The following is a 26,613-nucleotide window of genomic DNA, read 5'->3' as shown; positions in this document are numbered from 1 at the left end:
GCGGGCCTTGGGAAAGCTTGCACAGCTGCCCAGCTCGGCGGCAGAAACAGCCCTGCCCCATCTTCTGCTTCCCCTGCGGCAGCTCGGACCATGGGAGGCCCCCACGGCGGCCCCTTTCTTCTCTTTCACGGTGAGCGCTCTGGGGCCCTGAGGGGTCGCGGCAAGCGGCCAGGGAGCCCCCGGCAGCACCATGTGGTGCCCCCGCGCCCTCTTTTCCCTGGAGAAATGCGAGGTGCAGCTGGCAGCTATGGGGCCAGCCTGGAAGGGAGTCACATGGCCGGGCGTGGGGGCGGGTGCTGAGGGGGCCTGGGGCCAGGGGCCAGGCACCCCTTCACGGTAGCAGGATCCCCCAGCATTTTCTAGAGCCTGTCCCTGTCTCCCAGAGAAATCTCTGAGCTCTCTGAACTGCTCCCAAAGTGGGAGACAGGTTTGGGGAAGGAGGAGGGGCAAAAAGGAGCGCTGAGACCCTCTCTATCTCTGTCTCTCTCTCACACACACACACACAGGTGGCGGCTCTTAACACAGGTTGTAGGGAGATCCTAGGGGGCTGGAGGACTGGGGGGCGGGACCTCTTCACTGCCAGGTGGGGGTACCCCCAACATGTCCCACACTGTCTCAGTGGCAAAATCAGCCCCAGAGACCCTCGTTCTCGCTCCCCCGGATCCAGCTGAGATTCAGCTGCAGGTGGGTGGAAAAGGTTTTACCGGCGCTGGTGGCAGGTTTGAACTTTTGCTGTGACTTCCCCAGGGCCTCCCTTCCCGCCCCACCCAGGGTGGCTCTAACGGTTATCTGGGCAGCTGGTTGCCTAAGCAACCAAGCAACAAAGAGAATGAAGAAATGGCCCTTGGGGTACCAACCCGGGCTTCCCAGGTCGCCCTGGGACGGGATTCCCCGTGCTGGCCCAGGTTGGCAGGCATAAGCTCAGTGGCTCCCGGGCGGGGAAGCTAGAAAGAGGAGTCTGTGTGGGGCACACCTGATGGAGGGGAAAGCGGTGTGTCACTGGAGCTGAATCTCACTGCCTCTGAGCCTCACTTTGCACATCTGTAAAATGGGGTAAGACCAATCTTCACCTTACTGGGCTGTGTTAAGTGAGTTCCAAAGCAAACTATTCCTAGTTTACAGAAAGAATTAAGTAAACAATATTTTTATTGGCTCAGCGGTAAAGATTCCACCTGCGATGCAGGAGATGTGGGTTGGATCCCTGGGTCTGGAAGATTCCCTGCAGGAGGGCATGGTAACCCACTCCAGTACTCTTGCCTGGAGAATCCCATGGACAGAGGAGCCCGGTGGGCTGCAGTCTATAAGGGTTCAGACACTACTGAAACGACTGAGCACACGCACGTTATTATTTCACTGGCTGGTCTGGGGGGAGACTGGAGGGTCTGAGGAGGAGCAAAGAGAGGCTGCCTGTCCTGCCCCCACCCCAGGAATGTAACCACTCAGGGCTCGCCAGGGGGAATGCAAACCAGATGGGACTGGGCGCAGATGACCAGCAGCGCCTCTCCCAGCTCCTGTTTGGGCGACCTCCAAGGACCCAGATGGAGAAATTGTGGCCTGGGAGCCTCTGTGGTGGGGGAGCAGAGCCCAACCCTGCCCTGGCGGAGGGCACGGGGCTCAGAAGAACTGTCCCACCCCCATGCAGGGTCTGGGAAACTTGACCCCATTCCACCTTTTCTGTTTAAGTGTTGTCACTTTTTGTTTTTTATTTATTTTTGGCTCTGCTGGGTCCTCACTGCTGCGAGGACTTTTGTCTAGCTGCTGTCAGCCGGGGCTACTCTCTCGTCGCGGTGCACGGGCTTCTCATTGCAGTGGCTGCTCTTCGAGGCACGCGGGCTCAGTAATTGTACCTCCCGGGCTCTAGGGCACAAGCTCAGAAGTTGTGGCGCACTTAGTTGCTCCTCATCATGTGGGATCTTCCCAGTTCGGGATCAAAACCATGTCTCCTGCACTGGCAGGTGTATTCTTTATCACTGAACCACCAGGAAAGCCCCAGTCCCACCTTTCCCAAGCTCCTCTGTTCACCAGATTCTTCCTGAGCCTTTTCTGGGCTCCAGGCCTCAATCTGTCCATCTGCAGAATGGACACAAACAGGGCAGTTGTGAGCAGGAAGTTGGGAAATGGGGGCAAATCAGCCCAGGCTGCATAATCCTGCTGCGGTGGGGAAGGGGAGGGGCGGTGCGGCAATAATTTTGGGTCTGTCCTGCAAAGAGGAACTGAGTCCCAGCAGAGGGGGGAGCTAGCCAAGCCCTGTGACCTGAGAGGAGGACGAGAGAAATCCTCAAACGAGGAAGGGGAAGGGCATCCCAACCTCAGTTTACCCTTGCTGAGAGGGCTTCTGGGAGGGACTCCATGCCCACCGCCAACCTAAGGGTATCAAGTTTGGACCTAGGGACTGAGTGGCCAGGGGACCCTCCAGTCTGCTGACCCCTCACAGCCCTTCAAGCCGGGCTCACAATGACAGACCCCAGAATTCCCCTGGAAGCTCGCTCCAGGGGCAACGAGCTGTGTGTGAGTCATGCTTTCCCTTGGCCCAGGAAGTGACTCATTCCTGCCCTTCCTCCTGCCCTATCCGTCCGCCCACTGCCCTCTTCTGGGTCTCCCTGGATTGTTGGGGTCTGTGTTGCCTCCTACAGCATTCTCAGGTGGGCAGGGACCGGTTGCCTCCCCCAAGCCCTCCATGCTTCCCCCTGCGGCTGAACTGTCCTCCCCCTCCCTCCCCCTTTGTTTCCATCCCCGCCTCCTAATTGTTTCCCTATCTCCCTCTCAGTCTCCACATCTCTGTGTTTCTTTGTCCAATCTCGGCCACGTCTGTTTCTCTCTTGCGGAGTTCCCTATTTCTCTGTCCATCTCTCTGTTGTTGCACAGTCACTAAGTCGTGTCCCACGCTTTGTGACCCCATGAACTATAGCACGCCAGGCTCCTCTGTCCTCCAAAGTCTCCCGGAGTTTGCTCAAATCTGTGTTCATTGAGTTGGTGATGCTATCTTACCATCTCATCCTCTGTCACCCTCTTCTCCTGTACTCAGTCTGTCCCAGCATCAGGGTCTTTTCCGATGAGTCGGCTCTTCCCCTCAAGTGGCCAAAGTTCCTGGAGCTTCAGCTTCAGTCCTTCCAACGAGTAGGCAAGGTTGACTTCCTTTAGGATTGACCATCTCTATCACTGCCTGAACTTCTGCCTTTGTGTTTCTCTCCATTTGTCTCTCCTCTTCTGTCTCCATCTCTCTCTTTCTCCCTCTCTCTCATCTCTATTTTTTCTCCATGTCTTCTTGTCTGTCTCTCTTTGGTGAATCGTAAGGAGATCCCCATCTCTAAAGGCCCTGATGACTTGAAGAGGCCCTGAGAATGGGGTGCCCCTGGGTGGTAAGTACAGCCAGAGAGGACCCCCTTCCAGCAACACCCCCAGTGTGAACCCACAGCATCTTCCTGTGCACTGGGGTGGGGGCAGGGGCAGCCCAGGGTTAAATGTCGCCACTGGGTCCCAAGAAAGCCATCAGGACTGACCGACACGGGTGTGGGGTGGGTGAACCTGTGTCCCTGAGGAAGGGTATGGGAGCTGGAGGATCTTAGATTCAGTGTTGGGGGTGGAATCTGAGAAAACTGCCTGATCCAGCCCTCTCCTTACATAAAGAAACGTTATCCAGGGAACTGTACTCAACATTCTGTGATAACCTCTATGGGAAAAGAATCTGAAAAAGAATGAATATATGTACACGTATAACTGAATCACTTTGCTGTTCACCTGCAATTAACCCAACACTATAAATCAACTGTACTCCAATATGACTTAAAGAAAAGAAACGTTGATGACAGTACACTTTGGTGCACCAGGCGATATCTGCAGGCTTAATTCTCACAGTATTCTAGGAAATGGGTCCTGTCATCATCCCCACTCCACAGAAAGGGAAGCTGAGGCTCTGAGAGATGAGGTCGCTTGACCACAGTCTGAGACCTGGGGCTGCCTGGCTCCAGTCTGATTACTGAGCTGCTGCCCACACCGGTCCCCGGGAGCTGGGACCCCCTGGTGCTTGGAACTCTTCCTCATCCCTCAGTTTCTTTCTCTTTGGCTGTGCTTCGTCTGTGTTGCTGGGCACAGGCTTTCCCTAGTGGTGGCTCACGGGAACTGCTCTCTAGCTGTGGTGTGTGGGCTTCTCATGGTGGCGGCTTCTCTTGTTGAGCACAGGCTCTAGAGTTCTCGGGCTTCCGTAGTTGTAGCACATGGGCTCAGTTGCTGCGTGGCATATGGGTTCTTCCCAGACCAGGGATTGAACCCATGTCTCCAGCATTGGCAGGTGGATTCTTTATCACTGAGCTACGAGGGAAGCCTGCCATCCCTCAGTTTCTGAAACCCACCTCCAGGTGACAGGTGGCAGATCCCCTGGCCATGGGTGTTCATTCGCAGGCAGATGCCACGTACCCACTTTCTCCTTGAGCAACAGACAGAGACAGAGCCCAAGCCTGGGAGGGGCTGAGAGCCCTCTCTTCCTCGTTTGCGTTACTCTGGGGACTGCATCTGCCCTTCCCTGCCGGTGGCCCCTCTGACGCCCCGCCCTCTCTGTTCCAGTGTTGTGCTTCTTGCTGACTCTGTCGGAAGTTGGATCCCAGAACAGCAAGGGTGAGTCTGCTGGGAGCAACGTGGTCCACAGCTGGAGCCTGGGGAAGGGGCCCTAGACTTCCGCCCGCACCGCTCAGCCCAAGCAGGAGACAAACCCGTTACAGGGGGAAGGCCAGGGTCACGCCTCCCCAACACCCCGTCTCCTGGAGTTGATCCTGTCCCCGTCCCCAGCCCCTGGCTCAGCCCTCACCTTCTGACCAAGGTCTCCATCCCTACAGCTTGCGCTCTGCGGTGCCCTCCAAACTCCTCATGTGTCAATGGCACTGCCTGCCGCTGCGCTCCAGGATTCATTTCTTTTTCTGGGGAGATCTTCACCGACCCCTTGGAGAGTTGTGACGGTATGGCAGCTTGGGGGTGATGGCGTGACATGCAGAGATTGTGGGGTACAGTCCAGTGTTTCTGGGGGACATGGGTGTTGCTTGGGGGCCTCAGCCTTTGTCCTCAGGTCCATCATCAAGGATAGAAAAAAAGAGAAAGGAAAAGATATGAAGATGGACAGACGAGACATGAATACACATGGCTTCCTAGAGAGAGCACAGCTGGGTCTCCAGGAGTCTGGAGTCTGTGCCTCAGTTTGTCCTTTGAGAACTGAGGAGGGGGACACAGGGCTTCTACCCACACCCCAGTTCAGCACTTCCCATTGTGTCTCAATCCGGGGTGACAGCCAGAGGGCCAAGAAGAACAGAGCTGATTGCACAAGCTTTAGGAATGGCTTGCTCCAGCCACAGCCCAGTCTCAGCAGTATGGCCTAAGAGAGTCTAATTCTTTCTAAAAGTATACTGATTAAACTTCAGGCCCAAAGCTGGGGAGTCAGGTAGGGGTTGGGAATCTCTGCACTGACCAAACTCGTGCCTTTGGGAGGTGACCCCTTGCCCTGTTGTGTTCCAGACATCAACGAGTGTGGCCCACCCTCACAAGTGGACTGTGGAAGTTCAGCAGACTGCCAGAACACGGAAGGGGGCTACTACTGCACGTGCAGCCCAGGCTATGAGCCTGTTTCTGGGGCAATGATCTTCCGGAATGAGAGTGAGAACACATGTCGAGGTAAGAATGAGGCTGTGCTTCCCGCCTCTCATTCTTGAGGTTTGGGGCCTCAAATGCTGAGTCCTTCCTGCAGCATCCTGGTTACAGGTGTGGCACCCAGGTCTGCGTTAGGAAAGGTGTACCTATGCCTGTGCCACTTGCACGGAGAGGTGGGGTGGCATGATGAACCAGGGGCCCAGGTCCTGGCTTTGCCCCCTGATCGCTCTGTGTGTGACACTAGCCAGGATGCTGATTCAGAAATCACTGTTTGGGACTTCCCTGGTGGTTCAGTGGTTAAGAATCCACCTTGCAATACACAGGACATGGGTTCAATCCTTGGCCAGGGAACTAAGATCCCATATGCTGCACAGCTCAGCCAAAAAAAAAAAAAAAGAGGAGTCATTAACATGTGAGATGTGATAATGTAATTGTGAGTTTATGCTTTAAACAAACAAACAAAAAGAGTGTCTTTTACAGATAACAACAAAAGTAGCTTTGCCTTTTACTAACTGTGTGATCTTGGACAAGTTACTTCACTGCCCTGTCCCTCAGTTTACCCATCTGTAAAAAGGGGGTGACAGTGGTGTTTACCTCATAGAGTTGCTGGGGTATAAATAATAATAATAAGAATAACAAGGCACAAAACAGTGAGGGCCGTTGGCATTTTAAATTATGGTCATCATGCTCTAACTCATCCTCTCCAGGATGGGCATCCCTGGGGGCTGTGCCCCAGGGTGGGTGCTCAGGAGCAGCTGTCCTGTCCACTCCCTCACCAGGGACCCAGGAGGAGCCTGGCCTCCATACATCACTAGGCTTTGCCCCCTTTCCAGTGGGAGAAGATAGGCAGGGGAAGGGGCAGAGGAGACCAGCAGTGGGCAGACAGGACTCCAGAGAGGGCTCCATGAAGATGGTTAGACCTGAATACAGAGGATGGGGAGGGGAGGAAAGGGAAGGTGGGAGGTGAGAAGGGGCTGAGCCCAGGATCCAGAGGACTCTGAGGAGGGTCCTTTGACCCACTCTGCTGCACAGAGAAGAGCCCGCAACCTTGGTCCCAGCCCCTTCCCTCCTGCCCTGCAGATAGAGGGAGGCACAGCCTCACAGGGAAGAGGGGTCCTGCATCTGTGGGGTCTCTGCTGGTTCACAGGGTCCTCTGTGGGTGGATGTTGTGCTTGAAACATGTGGCCTGGCCAGAGCCTTCACACGAATAGGGAAAAGTTCCCTGTCATCCCATTGAACCGTGTGTTTGGGGAATGGAGTGTGAGCTGGTTTTCACCTGCCTCCTTGGCTGGATACCCTTGTGCAGTGACCAGCCTGCACAACAGTACGTGGTGGTCGTGGATCCCACTCAGTATCTGGACTGGGTGTGCCGCCCACCCACTGTTGTGAGTTCCTCTAGAGACACGCATGAACAAGAGCGAGTTGGGAGAGGGACCTCCAAGGGCCTCAAGGAGGGTGCCAGGCAGAGAGCAGCCTACTGACTGGGACTAAAGCCTGCCGCCTGAAGACCTAGCTCTCTGGCGGGCTCAGCTGGACTGTCTGTGCAACCCCGTCTCAGCATTCCAGCCTTTGCTGCACCTGAGCACGTGTCATCCGTGTCCAGGCCGTGGGATCTGCTATGGGCAGACGACTGGGGCTGCTCCCTGGCTTCCTCATCCCACTTTCTCTGGCATCAGAGGGCCATCCTGTGCATCTACCTGGTCTCCCAGCCCTCTCTGAACCCCAAGGCTCAGAACCTCTGCAGAGGGGCTCTTCTCAATGTTCAGAACATCCACCCCACTGCCATGGGGGTGACATTCAAGGTACTCAGTGCGGTCACAGCACCATGTGTCCCGGAACCGTATCTGTCCTCTTCGCCATTGTTAATGACTGCTGGAAGGAGACCTGCCCCCACTGGGGCCTCTGACCCAGGGTGAGTCCACCCTGGGTTGTGGTGGACTCTGGGGACCTGTCTAGAAATGCTGAAGGAGGAGATTCAAGGAACAGTCCACTGTCCCCGGCTGGCCACGCCCCTGGCCCAGCAACCTGCCTGGAGAAGACGCCTTCTGTCACCCTGACCCCACATCTCAGCTTCTCAGCCTCCATCTATTTCCCCGCCCCACCCAAGGCTCCACCCTGACCCTCCCCAGTAATTGCGGTTCACAGACCTGAGGCAGTTCTGATGACCGAGGCCCGGGAGGATGTTGTGTCAGGGGTGTCCCAGGGTGACATCAACCCCCAACCCACTGCAAGAGTCAGTCGAACAAAGAGGCTTCCATCTGGACCAGATGATGAGACGTCGTCAAAGACCACTGCCCCTGGCCTGACCCTTTACTGAGGAGACCAATCCAGGCCCCACAGTGACCCAAACCATGTCGGGAGAGAAGGTGGAGGCTGAGCCCCACCCAGCAGGATGCACAGGCCTACGTCTCTAGTGGGAGGCCAAGTGCCAAGATGGCAGAAACACCTGCCACCCTTCACCCAAGGGCACCTGCTCCCTGCTCCAGCCATCCAGCCTTTGCTCATTGTGAACTTTGCTCAGATATGGATTCTTACCACTTCCTGCCAGTCTGGGGGAAGCCTTCATGGGAATCAGAAAAAGGTACCTTCTTAGCCCCAAGGCTGCCTGGCCAGACATCAGCCCCACTGTCGAACACGGCCTGGTGCCCACTGCCTGGGTGGCCCTGACCTTTTTCTGTCATCCTCATTTTCCATGCCACTGCCCCAAAACATTGTCATTGAGCAGCCTGACTCAGGGGTGGATCTTGGTCCATCTTCATGGAGCTGGAGCCTCAGAGTTAGCACGGACAGGAGAGTGCTGTCCTGCCGGAGTCAGCAGGATCTAAGGAGAACTCTGATGGCAGCACTCGCCCTGGGGGAGTCAGGACAAAGTCCATCACTAGAAGCCAAGATGGGCCCTGCTGAGGGAACACAGCTGCGCTCGGCTTCCAGGAAGACCCACCCAGTCCTTCGTCCAAATCCTCAGACTGGGACACAGGCAGCTGTGATGTTCCCATCCAAGCTGGGAGCTTCCCAGGGAGGCTGAGGGAGCCAGAGCTGGCAGACGGGTAGGACTTGGGCCACATCTGGACAACAGAACATGTGGGCCACCATGCTCACCATAGGATGCCTCCGTGTGAATGAGGAAAGGCCCCCACTCACCAGGGGAGAGAGAGTGGGCCCTTCTGGATCCTTCTATACCAGAAAAGGTGGCCAAACTCCATGCTCGAAGGCTGTCCACAGCAGCAGGTATCCATCATGCTCTCCTTCCCCTTGCAGACGTGGACGAATGTCAGCACAGACCCCGAGTCTGTAAAGGCCGCAGCGTCTGCATCAACACTGAGGGTAACTACACCTGCCAGTGCCCACCTGGCTTGGAGTTCAGCCCAGAGGACCTGAGGCATTGCACAGGTAGAGACCCCAGGAAGAAAGAGTGAGGCAGGCCTGGAGCTGGGGAAGGAGCCGAGGCTGTTCCCAGAGCCCAAGCAGCAGAGAGAAGAGACTCGGGTTCCTGTGATGACAAGGGTCTGCCAGGGCCCTGCCTGCAGATCGCCTCCCCGAATGGTCCTACCACAGACCAGGGAGACAGCAGAGACTTCGGGCCCCAAACTTGGCTCTGTGAACATCTCCCAGACCTCACCCCTTCCACATCTGCCACATTCGAGCAGAGGAAGCTCTCACTTCCGGTTCCTAGAAGGGGAACTTTGGTCCAGGGCCCCAGAGGCAAGAATCCTTGGTCTGGAAGTCCAGCCCCTGTGACTCAGTTTCACTCCTAGTTTTTCTGCCTATAAACTGAGGACCATGGCCCCTACCACGCCCATCTTACAGGTGTTTTAAGAGTCAAGTTGCAGGTCACCAGGTGCTGACATGTGCAGTCACAGTGGGGTCCTTGGTACTGGGCAGTGAGAAGCGGAAGTGGCGGTGGCGCTGACCTTCTGGCTTTGTCCTCAGATGTGAATGAATGCACCTCAGGGAAAAAGCCATGCCACAGCTCCACCCACTGCCTCAACTCCGTGGGCAGCTATGAATGCCGCTGCCGCCCCGGCTGGAAGCCTATTGCTGGATCCCCCAATGGCCCAAACAACACTGTCTGTGAAGGTTCGGAGCTCAGATGCTACACTCTTGGAGTGTGCGTGCATGCTCAATTCGTCTTGTCCGACTCTTTGCGATCCCATGGACTATAGTCCATGGCATTATCCCAGCAAGAATACTGGAGTGGGTTACCATTAGCTCTTCCAGGGGATCTTCCCGACCCAGGGATTAAACCCACATCTCCTGGGGCTCCTGAACTGGCAGACAGAGCCTTTACCACTGAGCCACCTAGGAAGCCCACACTCTTGGAGACCCACACTCAAAACATCCAATCACATATTCAGTGGCACCCGCACAAACCAAACAGAATGAATGCTGGAGGTGTCCTGCTATGCCAGGCACTAATTCTTGTTAATTAAATGTGATTAATGTGTTAATTAAATGTGAGATCTGGGGGGTCCTGGAGAAGGAGCTGGGGTACGAAGGGGAAGGCTCCCAGGGACTCTGGGCAGCAACTAATTGTTGTTCAGTTGCTAAGTCCTGTCGGACTCTTTGCCAGCTCATGGACTGCAGCACGCCAGGCTTCTCTGGCCTTCACTATCACCCGGAGTTTGCTCAAACATCATGTCCATTGAGTAGGTGATATCATCCTCTGTCGTCCGCTTCTCCTCTTGCCAGCATCAGGGTCTTTTCTAATCACGAGAAAAGATACTTCAGTATTTTCACAACTTGCCTATCTGTGGGGCTTATCTGCTGTGTGTCAGAACTCCGCACACTTCCCATAAATAACCTTAGTGTCCACCACTCGATGTGCGGACACCGGGTGGTGTCACCTCCTGGGGGACTAATATGGGTAAAAAGTGGGGCACAAGGAGGACAGGGGCCTCACAGGGCTGGGGCAGAGCCTGACCTCCTCCTTCTTGTCCCCAGATGTGGATGAGTGCAGCTCTGGGCAGCATCAGTGTCACAACTCCACCGTCTGTGTCAACACTGTGAGTTCATACACATGCCACTGCCGCCAAGGCTGGGAGCCTAAACCTGGACTCAAGGATAAGCAAAAGGACACCATCTGTAAAGGTACCTGTCCTGCCCTGACCCCAGGCCCCGCCCACAGCAAACAGACACTGCCACAGCTAATGAACTGCTGTCCTGTCCCCTGCAGAGATCTCCTTCCCCGCCTGGACCGCTCCCCCTGGAATCAAGAGCCGGGTAAGTGGCCCCAGTGGGGACCAGCGACAAAAAATCCCTCCAACCAGCTCACCCTGATCACTCATTTTCCCCGAAGCTCCCCCACCCAGGATGAAACTCTCTGACTTCCCCACCTTTCCCCTCTCTCCAGAGTCTCTCTGCCTTCTTTGAAAGAGTCCAGAAAATGAGCAGAGACTTCAAACCAGCCATGGCCAAGAAATCCATGCAGGTAAGGGCAGGACAGTGTGGGATGGCTGGAGGATGTTTCAGTGTGAATGGAGATGCCCAAGCAGAGGCCTCTGGTCAAACGCATACATCTGTATACAAAAGTCACGGATTGCTATTATTTAGTTGCTCAGTCCCTCTAGGCTCCTCTGTCCATGGAATTCTCTAGGCAAGAAGACTGGAGTTGGTTGCCATTTCCTTCTCCAGGGGATCTTCCTGACCCAAGCTGTGTCTTCTGCATTGGCAGGTGGATTCTTTACCACTGATCCACCAGGGAAGCCCACACACACACACACACACACACACACACACAAACACACACGTTTGAGAGGAATATAATGTCAATGAAATGGAGCAGTTGAGAATTCACCTTTGGAGCAAGGCCACAGAGTTCAAATACCCCTCATCCCACCCACTGCCAGTTCTTGCTGTGTGACCTCAGGCAAGTGACTCCCCCTCTCTGAACCTCAGTTCAGTTGGGAAAGGTTTAAATGAACTGATAGGAGTGAGTCTCAAAGAAAACTGCCTGGCATACAATATAAATACTATATGTCATATGTGCTTGGCCTGGTAGAAATATTGAGCCTCTAAAAAGATTATAATAATAAACTTTTTAAAAGAGAAATATGTGAGCCCTTTATGTCATTTGGATTTTTCCAATAGCTGCATTTTTAAAATATAAAGGTTAAGAATAAATTTAAAGAGTAGAAGTATAAATGCTGGAGAGGGTGTGGAGAAAAGGGAACCCTCTTGCACTGTTGGTGGGAATGTAAATTGATACAGCCACTATGGAAGATGGTATGGAGATTCCTTAAAAAACTAGGAATAAAACCACCATATGACCCAGCAATTCCACCCCTAGACATATACCTTGAGGAAACCAAAACTGAAAAAGACATGTATCCCATTGTTCACTGCAGCACTATTTACAATAGCTAGAACACGGAAGCAACCTAGATGTCCGTCGGCAGATGAATGGATAAGTTGTGGTACATATACACAATGGAATATTACTCAGCCCTAAGAAGGGGTGCATTTGAGTCAGTTCTCATGAGGTGGATGAAACTAAAGCCTATTATACAGAATAAAGTAAGTCAGAAAGAGAAAGATACATATCACATACTAACCTGCATGGAATCTAGAAAAACGGTAGGGCAGCAATGGAGAAGCAGACGTAGAGAAACTCAAACAGGGGCTCCGTATCAACCTAGAGGGGTGGGATGTGTAGGGAGATAGGAGGGAGGTTCAAAAGTGAGGGGATATATGTATACCTACAGCTGATTCAGTGTGAGGTTTGCTAGAAAACAACAAAATTCTATAAAGCAATTACCCTTCAATTAAAAAATTAATTTTTTTAAAAAAGAAGTAAGTGAAATTAAGGTGAAAATTGCATTTAACCCCATAGATTAAAACTATTATCATTTCAACGTGGAGCCATATTTCAAGTGACATCTGGGGCTCAGGGCAGCTGTTTCGGGCAGTGCAGACTTAGAAAGTGCCTGCATGCGTGCTCAGTCGCTCAGTCATGTCCGACTCTTTGCGACCCCGTGGACTGTAGCCTGCCAGGCTCCTCTGTCTGTGGGATTCTCCAGGCAAGAATACTGACGTGGGTAGCCATTGCCTTCTCTGGGGGATCTTCCTGACCCAGGGATTGAACCTGCGTCTCCTGCATTGGCAGGTGGGTTCTTTACCACTGAGCCACCAGAAAAGCCGCAGACTTTCTATGTCAGAACAGGGCCTGACATAATGCCAGTGCGTGATAAATGTTAAGCACTGTTGCTGTTATAATACGTGCACACAGGCACATGCTCAACCCCCTTACTCATCTTCTGGCTACTGCCCTGTCTTGATGATTCCCCTGGTTCTGTCCCCTAGGCAACCCAGGTGGTTCTCCAGTGTGTACCCCAGTTGTGGGGGTGGGGTGAGGGGATGTGAGATAGCAGGGTCCTTCGGGCCGCCCTTGTGGTGCAGTAACCCAGGAGCTGTCACTCGTTACCCACAGGACCTTGTCGGGTCAGTGGATGACCTGTTGAAAAACTCAGGAGACCTGGAGTCACTGGATCAGTCTTCCAAGCACGTCACAGTCACTCACCTGCTCTCAGGCCTTGAACAGATCCTGAGGACACTGGCCAAAGCCATGCCTAAAGGCTCCTTCACCTACCGTTCGCTTGACAACACAGGTGAGACCACGTCCTCCCCAGCCCAGCCCCCAGGACCCCCTCCCACACCCGGAGCCCCCGATCACTGCCTCCTCTCTTCTCAGAGCTGTCCCTGGTGGTCCAGGAGCAGGGGAAAGGGAACGTCACCGTGGGCCAGAGCCACGCACGGATGCTGCTGGACTGGGCCGTGGCAGCTGCAGCTGAGGAGTCGGGTAATGGCAGGCACCCAGAGCGGGCACTCCAGGGAAAGGGAGGGAGAAGCTAGGATATGGCTAGGATACAGCAAAGATTGAGGGAAAGAGGAAAGGGGGCGACAGAGGATGAGATGGTTGAATGGCATCACTGACTCAATGGGTGTGAGTCTGAGCAAGCTCCGGGGGATGGTGAAAGACGGGGAAGCCTGGCGTGCTGCAGTCCATGGGGTTGCAAAGAGTCGGACAGGACTGAGGGACTGAACAACAGCAACACAGCTTCAGAATGTGCAGCCACAGGAAACCGAGCCTTGGGGCGGGACTCTGGGCATCATGGCAGACTAGCGAGCTTGAATTAGACATCTTCAGAGGAAGGATGGGGCACGGAAGCAAGCAGAGCAGAAGGTAGCCAGCATGTCTGTCCCCCAGGCCCCACCGTGGTGGGCATCCTCTCCAGTCAGAACATGAAAAAATTGCTGGCCAATGCCTCTTTGAAACTGGACTTGGAGAAGCTGAAAGAGACCTACAAGAGTCCTGTCCGAGGTGCCAAGGTCACGCTTCTCTCAGCAGTCAGCTCTGTCTTTCTGAGCAACACGAACACTGAGAAACTCGACTCCAATGTCTCCTTTGCCTTCGCCCTCCATGTGAGTCCTGGGGTGGGGAGGGCAATCAGCCACACTGCTCACCCCATAGCCAAGGTCCCTGTGGTCTCTTAGCAGCCTTCGTTCCCCCACGCCATCCACTGTGCTGCTTCCTCACACGTGCCTCAGGGCCTTGACACGTGCCCTCTGCCTGGGGCACCTTTCCGCCACGATTCAGTCCTTTACCTGTCAACTTGTTCACGTCACCTACTTGTCTAGGCCTTCCTGGACCTGCTTGTTTAAATTACAATCTAATCACACCTCACCTTTCCCCTTTGCTCTTTTCTTTCGCATTCAGCACCTGCTAACACACTATCTAGTTTACTTATTAGGTGTATTATTTTCTATCTGTCTCCCCCACTAGAATGTCAGCCCAGAAGGACAGGGATTTCTGTCTCCCCAGTTCACTCCCGGGTCCCCTGGCCTGGCACACACAATCGGTGCTCAGTAGACAAGTGTCAAAGGAGAAGCAGCCCTCTTTGGGGTCCACCCAAGCCCAGTACCCACGAGAGGGTTCCAGGCTAACTTCTATGACCGCCTCTCCCTAGGAACAGCCGGAGCTCAAGCCTCGGCAGGAGCTGATCTGTGCCTTCTGGAAGAAAGACAGCAATGGGAACGGGTCCTGGGCCACCACAGGCTGCTGGAAGATGGGCAGGGGCAACGGAAGCATCACTTGCCAGTGCAGCCACCTAAGCAGCTTTGCTATCCTCATGGCCCACTACGACGTGGAGGTGAGCAGACGGGGCCATCCTCAGAAACCCACTGTGGCATGGCTGGCTCAGGCAGAACAGACAGCTGGTTTCAGTGGAATGGTCCAAGAGGTTCCACATGGTTGCACAGACCAGATGCAGCCCCTTGCTTGTGAGCCCTAGACCTCCACATGACTCAGCAACTGAACAGAGTGGCCTGGCACTGCGGGCCTTACTTCAGCCAGTGCCCCTCTGATGGCCCACCCCCAACAAGTTGTTCAGTCATTAAGTCGTGTCCAACTCTTTCAGGACCCCACAGACTGTAGACTGCCAGGCTCCTCTATCCATGAGATTCTCCTGGCAAGAATACTACCATTTCCTCTTCCAGGGGATCTTCCTGACCCAGAGATAAAATCAGCATCTCCTAGTGGATTGGCAGGTGGAATCTTTACCACTGAGCCACTGGGGAAGCTCCATCAAGTTGTTAAATATCGCTAACAGCTCCTGAGGGATCCATAGATACACTAGGCCATGTGAATACCTGGAATGGGTCAGGCAGAGTAGGGGAGGCTGGTGGTCCAGGCCCAAGGCCCAGGAAGGACACAAATGTGGGTTTTGATGAGCTCATAGTTGCAGCGAGGTGTTGGAGAGGCAAGAGATGAGATGAAGATGAGGGTCAGAGAGGTGGGCTCATCAGTGTAGGGAAAGAAGGTTGCAGCCATTGAGGATACACGGGGGACCTTCTAAGAACTGTCTGGGTGTGTGGTGGGACACTCATCCAGAAGAATTGGGGATACCTGCTGCACCCATGGGTGCAGGGGTGGTGGTGTTTAGGGTGAGAGAGACATAGTAAGTTTATTCAGATGTTGATGGTAGAGGAGGTGGAGGGAGATGAGCCACCTGATCAGAGTCCTGCAGGCCAGGTCCCAGGTGGGTGTGGGTGGTGGGGCCCACAAGGAGGGCAGGAAGGCCTCAGGGTACTGATGGAGTCCCACCCGCCCCATCCTGCATCTAGGACCTGAAGCTGGCCTTGATCACCAAGGTGGGACTGGCGCTGTCGCTGGCCTGCCTGCTGCTGTGCATCCTCACCTTCCTGCTGGTGCGGCCCATCCAGGGCTCGCGCACCACGGTGCACCTGCACCTCTGCATCTGCCTCTTCGTGGGCTCTGCCATCTTCCTGGCGGGCATCGAGAATGAAGGCGGCGAGGTGAGGCCCCGCCCCGTGGAGCGCCCCACTCTCACCTGGGCGCTAGACCTGCGAGGGCCTGGAGTGGAATAGCTGCGCCTACTCCCAGCTGGGTAGGGTGGTCGGCCTCCCCTCAGCGGAAGCATACGGCCCCGCCCATTCACTGCTTCTGAGTCCAGTCACGGACCCGCCCACCGCTGACGTCACCGCCCCGTCCCTCCGCCCTTGCCCCCGCAGGTGGGGACGCGCTGCCGCCTGGTGGCCGTGCTGCTGCACTACTGCTTCCTGGCCGCCTTCTGCTGGATGAGCCTCGAGGGCGTGGAGCTCTACTTCCTCGTGGTGCGCGTGTTCCAGGGCCAAGGCCTGAGAAAGCTCTGGCTCTGCCTGATCGGTTACGGCGTGCCTCTGATCATCGTGGGCATCTCAGCAGGCGCCTACAGCAAGGGCTATGGCCGCGAGAAATTGTGAGCGCGAGGTGGTGGGAGGGCCAGGGCTTGGGGGTTGCATGGAGCCCTTGCTCCCCTCTGGGCTTACTGGGTGCTGACCAGACCCTCCCTTCTTGCCCAGCTGCTGGTTGAATTTCGAGGGTGGCTTCCTCTGGAGTTTTGTGGGACCTGTGACCTTCATCGTTTTGGTAACTGTCTCACCTCGCCCCACCCCACACCCTTGAAAATCTGAAGCACTCGGCTCCACATTGAGCCCCTGTACCAGCTTTCTCCCTGCAAGTTCCAAGGATACCCCCTAATCTGAATTCTGTGCTCCCTGCCCAGGGCAATGCTATCATCTTTGTGATTACTGTCTGGAAACTCACTCAGAAGTTTTCTGAAATCAACCCTGACATAAAGAAATTAAAGAAAGCCAGGTGAGCAGACAGACAGGAGGGCTGACAGAAGAGGTGGGTGTGTGAGGTGGGGCCCCCAGCTGCAACTGGCTGCCTCTCTGCAGGGTGTTGACTATCACGGCCATCGCCCAGCTCTTCGTGTTGGGCTGCACCTGGGTCTTCGGCCTGCTCCTCTTCGACCCGGAGAGCTGGGTGCTGTCCTACATCTTCAGCATCCTCAACTGCCTGCAGGGCTTCTTCCTCTTCGTGCTGTACTGCCTCCTTAACAAGAAGGTGGGCTGCAGGCCAGGCTGCGGGCGGAGCTGGGCCCCTCCTCCTGTCCTGGGGCCTGTCCTCCCCTGACCTGGCCCCTGTGCCCCACAGGTGAGAGAGGAGTACCGCAAGTGGGCCTGCATGGTTGCTGGGAACAAGTACTCCGAGTTTGCCACAACCACCTCTGGGTCTGGCTCTAGCCACAATCAGACTCAGGTAAGGGCTGAGCCTGGGGTCAGGGGTGCAGGACAGAAGGCCCCCGGGTCTCTGGGCTCCGTTCTCACGCTGTGCTCCTTTCTCTCCAGGCCCTCAGGCCCTCAGAGTCTGGCATGTGAAGGCGCAGATCTGGCCAACCAGCATCTCCTGTGGCCTCAGCAGCTTTTGCACACACAGATGACCTCCTCTCCTCCCTCTATGCTATGCTCCCTCCTGCCTCGGGCCCCACACGCACCACGGAGAGGAGGGTGACAGCCACCGTCTGGTACCGAACCCCTGAACACCCAGCAAGGGTGGAGGGTCGGACCTACTTCCTGCTGCCTCTCAGCTCCACCCCAGTCAGCACCCAGGGTAGGGGCAGCCCCCTCAAGTACACCAGGCCGGGACAGAATGAGGACTCGTGCCCAGCCTGGCCCTTTCCCGTCATCTGTCTTTGCTACAGAACAAGAGGCCAAGGTGCTGAGACTTTGCTTTTAGGTTAAGCTAAGACTGAGGCTGGGTGGGAGAGGGGCAGGGCCCTTCTCAGCTCCTTGCCGAAGAAAGCTCGTGGTACTAAGGCCCATCTGCCCCAGGGCAGAGGGTTCAAAAGATGTGAAGGCTGTGGACATTGCCTGTTTTTTTAAAATCTGTATAAACCTTTCAGTGTTGACACTTCAAGAATTAAATCTCATGTTGACACAGAAGGTGGCATGTCTTGCTGGCCAGAGGCTCACTGACCAGGCCATGGGCCCCTGGTGTCCATGAAATGCAGTGAGCTGACAGAAACAGACACTGTGGGAGCCAGACTTCCATAATACAAACTTATTCTTGCACAAATCTACAGCTTTTAAACAGTAAAATGAAAGGCCCAGTGTCGCCTAGAAAGAGGACTTGAAGCAGCACGTGGGAAGTAGAGTGGCTCTGGTCGTCAGGGCATGCGGTTACCGGCTCTGCTCAACTGTAAGACACACACGGGGGACGGGGGAAGCCAGTGAGGAGGGGGCGTGGGGACAGAAGGCCCCACCACTGTCCCCCACCTCCCCCGGCACCCCAGCCCTGTCTGAGCCACTTACTGTATGTGGAGATGTCAATTTCTTCTGGAAGCTCTGCCACATTCACTTCAAACCGGTCCTGGACATCATTGAGGATTTTGGCATCGTTCTCGTCAGACACGAAAGTAACGGCCAGGCCTTTGGTACCGAAGCGACCCGCACGGGCCACCTGCAGGGAGACAGGAGCAAGGGTCAGGCTGAGAATAGACAGAGGTCCCCATCCAACACCAACCCTGAGAAAGGGGCAGGAGGGGAAGGGACACCCCCGTGGGCCACTCACACGGTGGAGGTAAGTGTCCGAGTCCTCAGGCATGTCATAATTGAAGACGATGTTGACGCGCTCAATGTCCATGCCTCGGCCGAACAGATTGGTGGCGACAAGGATCCGCCGCTGGAAGTCCTTGAACTGCTGATAGCGCGACAGGCTAGGTGCGAGAAGAACAAGGGGTGGCCATCAGATACGGGGACCCTGGGTGGCATCCCCTCCACGGGGCCTGCCAGGGGCTGAGGGCGGCCCACACTCACCGCTCTTCCTGGGCCATGCCCCTGTGGATGGCAATAGCTGGGAAGTTCTGTTCTACCAGGAGCTGGGCCAAGGCCATGCAACGCTGCACTGACTTCACAAAGATCACAACCTGCGAGGGAGGGAGGGGCAGACCTGGGTCAGGGCCAGAGTCCCTCCCCGAGGCGGGGAACCCCAGCACAGGCCACGGGAGTGCAGAAGCATCACCTGGTTAAACTCCAACACATCCAGGAGGTCGAAGAGCTTGCGGTTCTTCTCACTGTCCTTGAGTTTCACATAGTACTGCTGTAGCCCGTGCAGCGTGAGCTTGGTCTCGTCGTCCACAAACACCTCCATGGGCTGTGCAGGGAGGAGAGCAGGAAGAGCCAGGCGGGGCTTACTTCTGGGCCTTCTGCCTGCCCAGAACCTTCCAAAAGTGACTCCGTGGCTGCAATACTTCAAAGAGGCCTCTGTACCCCCAATACTTGTCTCCCAATAGCTGGATCTAAGGTCCGGCCCGGTTCAGGTGTAGACCAAGCTCTCAGCTCCCAGTTTGACAAGAGAGGAAGAGGCTCCGCCGGCCTTCCAGCATGCTTGTGCCATGAGGGCAGCGTGGATGTTGGCGAGCGGCAAGAGCCTGCACCCTCGGAGGCTGAAGCTACCGCACTGAGCTCTCCGCCATTACTCACATCTTGCATGAACTTCCTGCACACAGGTCGGATCTCCTTGCTCAAGGTGGCGCTGAACATCATGCACTGCTTCTCGTGGGGGGTCAGGCGGAAGATTTCCTGCACGTCCCGCCGCATATCTGGCAAGAAATGGGGCGTGAGCGCCTGCCAGACCATGACGCCCACCCAAGACTGGATCCAGTCCCTCCCAACCTGTGCCAGGGAGCAGCTGGCCCCATGACAAGGGCGGTGTGAGTGCAGACTGGCCGGAGGGGGGGAGCCCCAGGTGCCTGAGGGCCCGGACTTAGGGTAATAAGCACAGGCGCGGGAGGAGCGGCAATCCACTTACACGCTGCCAGAGCGGAGCAGCCGTGCCAGCGCACCTCCAGCCACGCTTCAGGGTGGGGAGCCTGAGGCAGAGATAGCCGCTGGAGTGAGAGCTGCAGCCGCTTCCCAGGCACAAGCCCCAGTTCCCACCAGCCCTGTCAGGGCTCCCTGAGCGCAGGCGGGGGCCTAGAGCTAAACCAGCAGGTGGCAAGGCCACAGTCCTCGGCTAACATGGACATGTGCCCAGACACGGCTTATCTTGGGCCATGTGGTCCCACTCCAAGATCTAGCTCTGAAGCCGCAGTTCACTCTGCCAAATGCCAGGATTTGCCCGCAAATCTGTTTCCAGGAGACCTGACTGCTGGCCACCCACACGACCCCACTCTGGGGAAACCTCTGGCCTGCCCTGTCAGGGCCTGGCTCTGAAGTCTGGGGGATGCTGCGAGAGGCCTCCACAGCCCGCAGACCCGGCGCAGACACTCACCCAGCTGCTCCAGCATCTTGTCGCACTCATCCAACACGAAGTGCTTCACATTCCTCAGGTTGAGGCTCCTATTGCGCACAAGTGCCAGGATCCGGCCCGGTGTCCCCACCACCACGTGGGGACAGTTTCTCTTCAACACCTCCTCATCTTTCTTGATGGACAGGCCCCCAAAGAACACAGACACCTATGTGGGCAGAAAGCTGCCGTCAACCATCTGGTGGCCAAAAGCTCACACCCAACTCCAGTGACTGCGGCCACTCAGTTCATGACCCTGCAAAGCCCCCACCGACACGCCAGACCTGGTGCCTGGGGACAGGAGAGGCCTCAGAGCCTGGCCCCAGCTCCACTGAAAAGCAGCCCCAGGACTGAGACTGGCACAGGCCTCTGGGGGCCATTCATAATTCATCAGGCTTTTAAGGAGCGTAAACCACCACAGACCTCAAAGGCAGCCACTGCAGCCAAGCCTGGTTAATGCCGGCTGGGCCAGCACCACGGCCAGCAAGGCTACAGAGGGTCACGTGACGCCCCACTCGGTCTGGGGACTCACCTTGACGCTGGGCATGTATTTGGAGAAGCGCTCATACTCCTTGCTGATCTGGAAGGCCAGCTCTCGAGTGTGGCACATCACTAGGACTGTCACCTGTGGGGCAGGTGGGGAACAGACCCTTAAGGCAATGTCCGAAGTCCTCCCCTGGCCAGAGCCCACCCTGGTGCTGGTCCCCTGGAAGGTCCAGTCCACGTGGCCCCAGCTTCTCCCAGTCTATCAGCTGCTGCTCACTCCCTGTATATTCTTATTTTTTCCCTAGCAGGTAATAAGGCTTACTGTTGTTTTTGTTTAGTCCCTCAGTCATGTCTGACTCTTTGACCCAATGGACTGTAGCCCATCAGGCTCCTCTGTCCATGGTTGCCATTTCCTCCTCTAAGGGATCTTCCTAACCCAGGGACTCAACCTGCATCTCCTGCACTGGAGCCACCAGGAAAGCCCTCCCTACGTCTCCTTATAGCTACTCAGGTGTGTCCCCCTAGGCCAGGGAGACCCCTAGCTGGTGACACCCTCCATGCTAACAGCTTCCCGAGCCTGCCCTCTGGCTGGCCTATGACCACCAGGGGAAGGCTACCACACCTTCCTGGCCCACAATGCCAAGGACTGAGACCACACCATGGCCTCCCATGAAACCTTCCCTCCGAGACCACCCATCCTAAGGTCAGTAACAAGGGCTCATGCACCCACACACCACCCAGGGAGGTGTGCCCCAGCATGTCAAGAACAGAACACCTGCAAGGACCGCAATTATCCCCTCCAAGTAGTGAACTACAACATTCAAGGCATGAGAAGACAATTGTGTTCTGTCGGCAATAAAAGCAGTAACAAAACCGTGTTCGGTGTAAGACCACCTTCCTAAAAAAAAAAAAAAAAAAAAAGACCACCTTCCTGTATGTGAACGATCCAGAAAAGCACATTGGAAATAACAGCCATCTTGCCGGGTGGTCAGAATGGGCACTTTTCAGTTTTTCCTCTTGGCTTATCATTTTGGGGGTGATACTGGTAACAACTAAGTGTGTGTGTGCTAAGTTGCTCACTTGCGTCTGACTCTTTGTGACGCCATGGACTGTAGCCTGTGAGGTTCCTCTGTTCATGAGATTTTCCAAGCAAGAATACTAGAGTGGGTTGCCATCTCCTACTCCAGTAGAACTAATTACCGTAGTTAATTTTAAAAGTCCACAAAGAGGATGCAGGAACAAGGATTTTTAACAAGACGACCCATGATTCCTGCTGCATCAGGAAGCTGGGGCCTAGCAGGGAGGGTGTCCACCCACCTGTCCGTTGACGGGCTCGATCTGCTGCAGAGTGGCCAACACAAAAACTGCTGTCTTGCCCATCCCTGACTTGGCCTGGCACAAGATGTCCATGCCCAGGATGGCTTGTGGAATACACTCGTGCTGGACTGAGGGAAGAGAGCACATGAGCTATCAGAAACTGGACGGACGTTCCCTCTGTGCAGGCCCCTCACCTGAGGGGACCACGCTGAAGCAGTGAGGAGAGCCGAGGAAGGGAGGACCCAGGGATGCGTACCCTCTGATGGATGCTCAAAGCCACAGTCCACTATGGCCCTCAGGAGCTCCGGCTTCAACAGAAAGTCCCGGAAGCCAGAGCTGTGGATGGAAACATAGGAACCCTTAACGTCTTTCTTGGGGGGAGGTGGAGCGCTCTCTGGAGGTGCCTGGGGCTCTTCATCTTCCTCATAATCCAGAAGCTCGTTTTCCACATCCTGTTCCGCCATGCTGCTGAGAACAGAGGAGGGGGAACAGGGCTCAGAGAAGCAATAATGGTGACTGACGCAGGCGGGAAAATTCCCAGAGTGAGGGGGAAGAGGGAGCCGGCTGCACAGAAGCTGTGAGCTGCTGACACAAGTCCAAGGTGGGTGAGGTCCTGGGGTCAGGTCTGGCCGCCCAGCCACTGAAGCCAAGATTGGACATCATTCTCTGATTTCTCTTTAACTCACCTCCACCACTGACTCCAACAGCAGGTCCCACTACTCTACCTGTGTAGCACTTCCCAGCTTCCACCTGTTGTTCCCACATCTCCACCACCCTCCACCAAGCTGCCTCACCTCTACTGGGACCCTTCAGGCCACAACCACAGGTGCACCAAGTGAAACCCCAATTCCTTTCCAATTGCAACCTCCCTCTCTGGCCCCTGCTCACCCCATTCCATGCCACCCCCAGCCTCATTTGGCTGCTGATACTCACTGAGCCTCTACCCCAGCCCCACAGGCATGGCTCTGCTGCATTACTTCTGGTCTCTGAACAAATAAATGCCTCCTTCTCAGCTTCAAAGTCTCAGCTCTACTGAATAGCCTCAGACCACCTAGTCTCAAGGACTCCCCTCCCCCTTCACTCCCCAAGGACCCCACCCTGAGCCTGGAGATGCAACTGCCAGGATGCTGGAGAGATGGGAGCTTGTGAGCTCGCCAGTGTCTACCCAGCCCCAGCTGCTCCTGCTATTTGTGGTTTGCACAAGGGAATAATTAAGTGCTCTCATGAAAAGACCTCCCATTGGGCCTGGAGCCAGTAAGAATACAGCCAAGATGGTAAAAAGAATTAATACAAAGTGCGATCACTTCCTGGCTTCATTTAATTCCGACACACAGAGCACCTAGTGGGTGCAGGCTACAAGGGACCCAAACATGAGAATACTGTCTTTTGTCCTCCCTGTTGCACCCCAGCCTCCAGTCAAGGGGGTGGTTGTTGCTGTCATTTAGTTGCTAAGTCGTTTCCCTTTGTAACCACATGAACTGTAGCCGGCCAGGTTCCTCTGTCCATGGGATTTCCCAGGCAAGAATACTAGGGTGGGTTGCCAAGCCCTCTACTAGGGGATCTTCCCGACACAGGGACTGAACCCACGTCTCCCGCATTGGGAGGCGGGTTCTTTACCATTCAGCCATCAGGGAAGCCCAGTGTAGGGGGTGGAAGTGCTAAAAACAGTCCCTCTTCCTGAGATGGATTTTGATGGTCCCAGGCCCAGTTTGTGGCCCTTTTGCCACTCATCCTCTGTGAGTATGCAGCCCCAGGGCCTTAACCACCTCTGTGCAGCCTCTCTATGGACAACCTCTCCCCTCAACCCGCATCTGAGAAAAGGCAACTCCATTCTCTGAACTGTTCTGTCTTTTCTCTTTTCCTGTCCCTCCAGCCAATAAAGTCAAGCAGGTCAATCAGGCCACTTCTCACCCCTGCTACGTCACTGGTTCCCAGGCTGTCATCACCTTTCTTTTTAGATTAGAGCAGCTTTATGGAGACATTCACATGTCATACAAGGCACTGTTTAAAAGGTACATTTTATTGGTTTCTTGTGCAGTCACAAATACTTTCAACTGCTGCCACAATCATCTTTAGCACACATTTCCTCATGTCAATAAGACTGAATCCTTAGGCTACCATTCTGTGTCCCCCAACTCCCTTTGGCAATCACTAATCTACTTTCTTTTTATGAATTTGCCTATTTGGAACATTTCATATAATGGAATCATACAACATGTGACAGTCTGACGTCTTTTACTCATGTTATTTTTCAAGGTTCTTCTACATTGTGGCCGTGTATCAGTACACCATTCCTTTTTGTGGCTGATGAATATTCCTTTTTACTGGAATACTACAGTTTGTTTTAGCCATTGTCAACTGATAGGCACTTGGGCACTGTCACCTCTTGCCTGGATTATGTCAAAAGCCACCTTGTTGGGCTCCTTGCTTTCCATCTCCCACTCCCCCTTCAATGCCGCTCAGCTGCTGAAGGGAGCCTAAAAAAGCTAAGTCAGAGAAAGCCACTCCTCTGCTCAACACCGGTCCACAGGATCCCACTGTGTTCAGAGTAAACCAGAGTCCTCACCACAGCCTATCAAGCCTGGCACAACCTGACTCCCTCTACATGCAGTGTGTCACCCCCGTCACCCTCACACACAGGCCTTGCTGCTGAGCCTCAAACATGCCTCAGCACCTTTCAACTTGTTTTCCCCACTTTTTTCAGACCTCTGTTGTTTCAAAAAGGCATTTCCCATTGTTTAGTCACCTTGTTGTTTCCAACTCTTATTGACACCATGGACTGTAGCCCACCAGGCTCCTCTGTCCATGGGATTTTTCAGGCAAAAATACTGGAGTGAATTGCCATTTTCTCCTCCAGGGTATGTTCCTGACCCATGGATCAAACCCCCATCTCTGTGTCTCCTGCACTGCAGGCAGATTCTTTACCCACTGAACATCAGGGAAGCTGTTCTGTTGTTCCAAAAAGGCATATTCTAAAGTTGGGTCCAACTAAAAAAACACCCCCTCCAGTCATGCCAGCCCAGCACCCAGAACAGGACCTAGTACATAACAGGTAAGCACTCAAGAGCAAATGGCTGAATGAATGGAATCAGAATCGGGGCCTCAAGGCAGAGTTTAGGGGCTAAGCAAGTATCCTTATCGGATTCTTGAAAGAGGCAATCCAAGTACTGAGGATTCCTACTGGTGAAAACAAGAAGGCTCACTTCAAGCATCAAAGAGGAAAAAAGGTGCCAGCAAAGGGCAGTCCAGAAACCACTAGTCCAAACCCTTTCAGGGGTTGGAAAGAACTGGCTGCTTGAAGCAAGAGGCAGAAAACCAAGATGGTTAGGCCCAGAGCATTCATACTTAATTCACTGAACAATAAGAAATCGCTGATTAGGTTTTTAGTTGTGACTCAATCAGGATTTGCTCAAGACCGAGTTACTCCAGAGAAGATGGACTAAGTTAAGGGACCAGCAGCAGGGAAAACCAGACACCAAATGAAAGGGGGTTAACCACGGTGGGAGCGTTGTTAAAGAGAGAAAAGAGGATGGATCACCCTACAGAGGAGGACCAACCCTTGGGGGAGCCTTGGACATAAAAACAGGCAGCGTTGTCTACTCTGGGCTTCAAATCCGGAAAGAGATGTGCATTCCAAAAATTAGGAGAAGAGTTCGAAGAAACTCTTTTTGTTTTAATGGGGAGACAAATTTAATGACAGACTAGGCTTGACACACAAAAATTTCTAGGGACTGGCTAGGGAGAACCTAAAAATCAAAACAAATTAGATCAGGAAAGGATTTGGCGCTGTTTGCTCCACCCAGAGAAGGTGGCAGAGGCCCCAGGAGCTGATCAACTTGAAAGCTTACAGACGACTAAGTAACAACTCAGACCCTTTCGCGTACCCTTTTCACCCTGAAGTGCCCCCCAAAGAGAATTTTCATTTAAGACTTTGTTCCTTACTGGAACATCATTTTTTTGCCCTAAATCTCTGGAACTACGAATCCACCCCCTGAAACGCAAAGCAAGAACGGAGGAAGAGTCTTTCGATCTTGAAGATCGTCACGTCTACAAGCTCCGGCTTCGCGCTCCGCGGCCCCAGACCCCCGGGTCGCCTCCTGACCCTTCCCCAAATCGCCTCGGGCTTCCAAGAACAGGCAGACTCTGCCCCAAGGTGGGGTTCAGCCTGCAGGCGGCCATGACAGCCCCTCCCGGAAGCGGACTCGTACCCGCGTTCCAACGGCCGGTCTACCCCTCGCGCATGCGCCCTAACGCCCAACGGCCGCCAACGCGCGCTCGGGACACCCCAACCGCCCCGCCTCCCCTTGTCTCGCGCCCGGACTCCTTCCCTCAACCCCTGGCGTCTCTTATCTCCCGCTCGCCCGCAGATCCGACGTCTCCGCACCGCGGCCCCGCGCCTGGGCCAGCTGCTCACCTGATTCCTCGTTCGCTTCCCCGTGCTGCGAAGAGAGCCACCCGACTCCGGTTACCGTTCTCGAGCCCCGACACGCGCTGTTGTGCTCCCTGTCTCCTGCGTCCGACTGAGGCTCAGCTCACTGGACCGCTCGCTTTTC

General features: G+C 54.8%; 2 protein-coding genes across 6 annotated transcripts; one reads left to right on the top strand and one right to left on the bottom strand.

Moving 5' to 3' along the window:
- The first annotated feature begins 45 nt into the window (after positions 1–45).
- On the top strand, positions 46–23,080 carry ADGRE5 (adhesion G protein-coupled receptor E5). Of its 4 annotated transcripts, XM_061421877.1 has the most exons (20): positions 46–130; positions 4,561–4,611; positions 4,830–4,949; positions 5,500–5,655; positions 8,890–9,021; positions 9,562–9,708; positions 10,573–10,719; positions 10,805–10,851; positions 10,982–11,059; positions 13,058–13,235; positions 13,319–13,426; positions 13,835–14,049; positions 14,595–14,777; positions 15,751–15,942; positions 16,159–16,385; positions 16,489–16,555; positions 16,692–16,783; positions 16,867–17,035; positions 17,126–17,230; positions 17,320–23,080. In XM_061421877.1, the coding sequence occupies exons 1-20, from the start codon at positions 91–93 to the stop codon at positions 17,347–17,349; spliced, it is 2,484 nt and encodes an 827-aa protein (XP_061277861.1). In that variant the 5' UTR covers positions 46–90; the 3' UTR covers positions 17,350–23,080. The 4 variants fall into 4 exon arrangements, with proteins under 4 accessions (XP_061277861.1, XP_061277862.1, XP_061277863.1 ...); XM_061421878.1 differs by lacking the exon at positions 8,890–9,021; XM_061421879.1 differs by lacking the exon at positions 9,562–9,708.
- DDX39A (DExD-box helicase 39A) lies at positions 18,017–26,613 on the bottom strand. Of its 2 annotated transcripts, XM_061421890.1 has the most exons (11): positions 26,475–26,613; positions 22,317–22,525; positions 22,061–22,188; positions 20,790–20,882; positions 20,243–20,426; positions 19,453–19,571; positions 18,992–19,123; positions 18,787–18,896; positions 18,542–18,686; positions 18,283–18,430; positions 18,017–18,167 (listed from the first exon to the last, which is right to left on the bottom strand). In XM_061421890.1, the coding sequence occupies exons 2-11, from the start codon at positions 22,522–22,524 to the stop codon at positions 18,151–18,153; spliced, it is 1,284 nt and encodes a 427-aa protein (XP_061277874.1). In that variant the 5' UTR covers position 22,525; positions 26,475–26,613; the 3' UTR covers positions 18,017–18,150. The 2 variants fall into 2 exon arrangements, with proteins under 2 accessions (XP_061277874.1, XP_061277873.1); XM_061421889.1 differs by lacking the exon at positions 26,475–26,613 and having other exon boundaries at positions 18,283–18,686; positions 22,317–22,524.

The sequence above is a fragment of the Bos javanicus genome, chromosome 7 (genome assembly GCF_032452875.1).
Source record: "Bos javanicus breed banteng chromosome 7, ARS-OSU_banteng_1.0, whole genome shotgun sequence".
NCBI classification, from domain to species: domain Eukaryota; kingdom Metazoa; phylum Chordata; class Mammalia; order Artiodactyla; family Bovidae; genus Bos; species Bos javanicus.
Note: the sequence above shows the minus strand (reverse complement) of the source record. Positions and strands in the feature narration are given on the sequence as shown.

Bases quoted from the DNA above. Each gene is read 5' to 3' on its own strand.
- ADGRE5 (XM_061421877.1), top strand. From the start codon at position 91: ATGGGAGGCCCCCACGGCGGCCCCTTTCTTCTCTTTCACG. The intron at 13,236-13,318 runs GTGAGACCACGT...CTCTCTTCTCAG, and splicing joins CCGTTCGCTTGACAACACAG to AGCTGTCCCTGGTGGTCCAG. The intron at 16,386-16,488 runs GTGAGCGCGAGG...CTTCTTGCCCAG, and splicing joins GGCTATGGCCGCGAGAAATT to CTGCTGGTTGAATTTCGAGG.
- DDX39A (XM_061421889.1), bottom strand. From the start codon at position 22,524: ATGGCGGAACAGGATGTGGAAAACGAGCTTCTGGATTATGAGGAAGAT. The intron at 20,883-22,060 runs GTGGGTGGACAC...CCTGCCCCACAG, and splicing joins TCGAGCCCGTCAACGGACAG to GTGACAGTCCTAGTGATGTG. The intron at 19,124-19,452 runs GTGAGTAATGGC...CTCCCTGCACAG, and splicing joins GCAGGAAGTTCATGCAAGAT to CCCATGGAGGTGTTTGTGGA.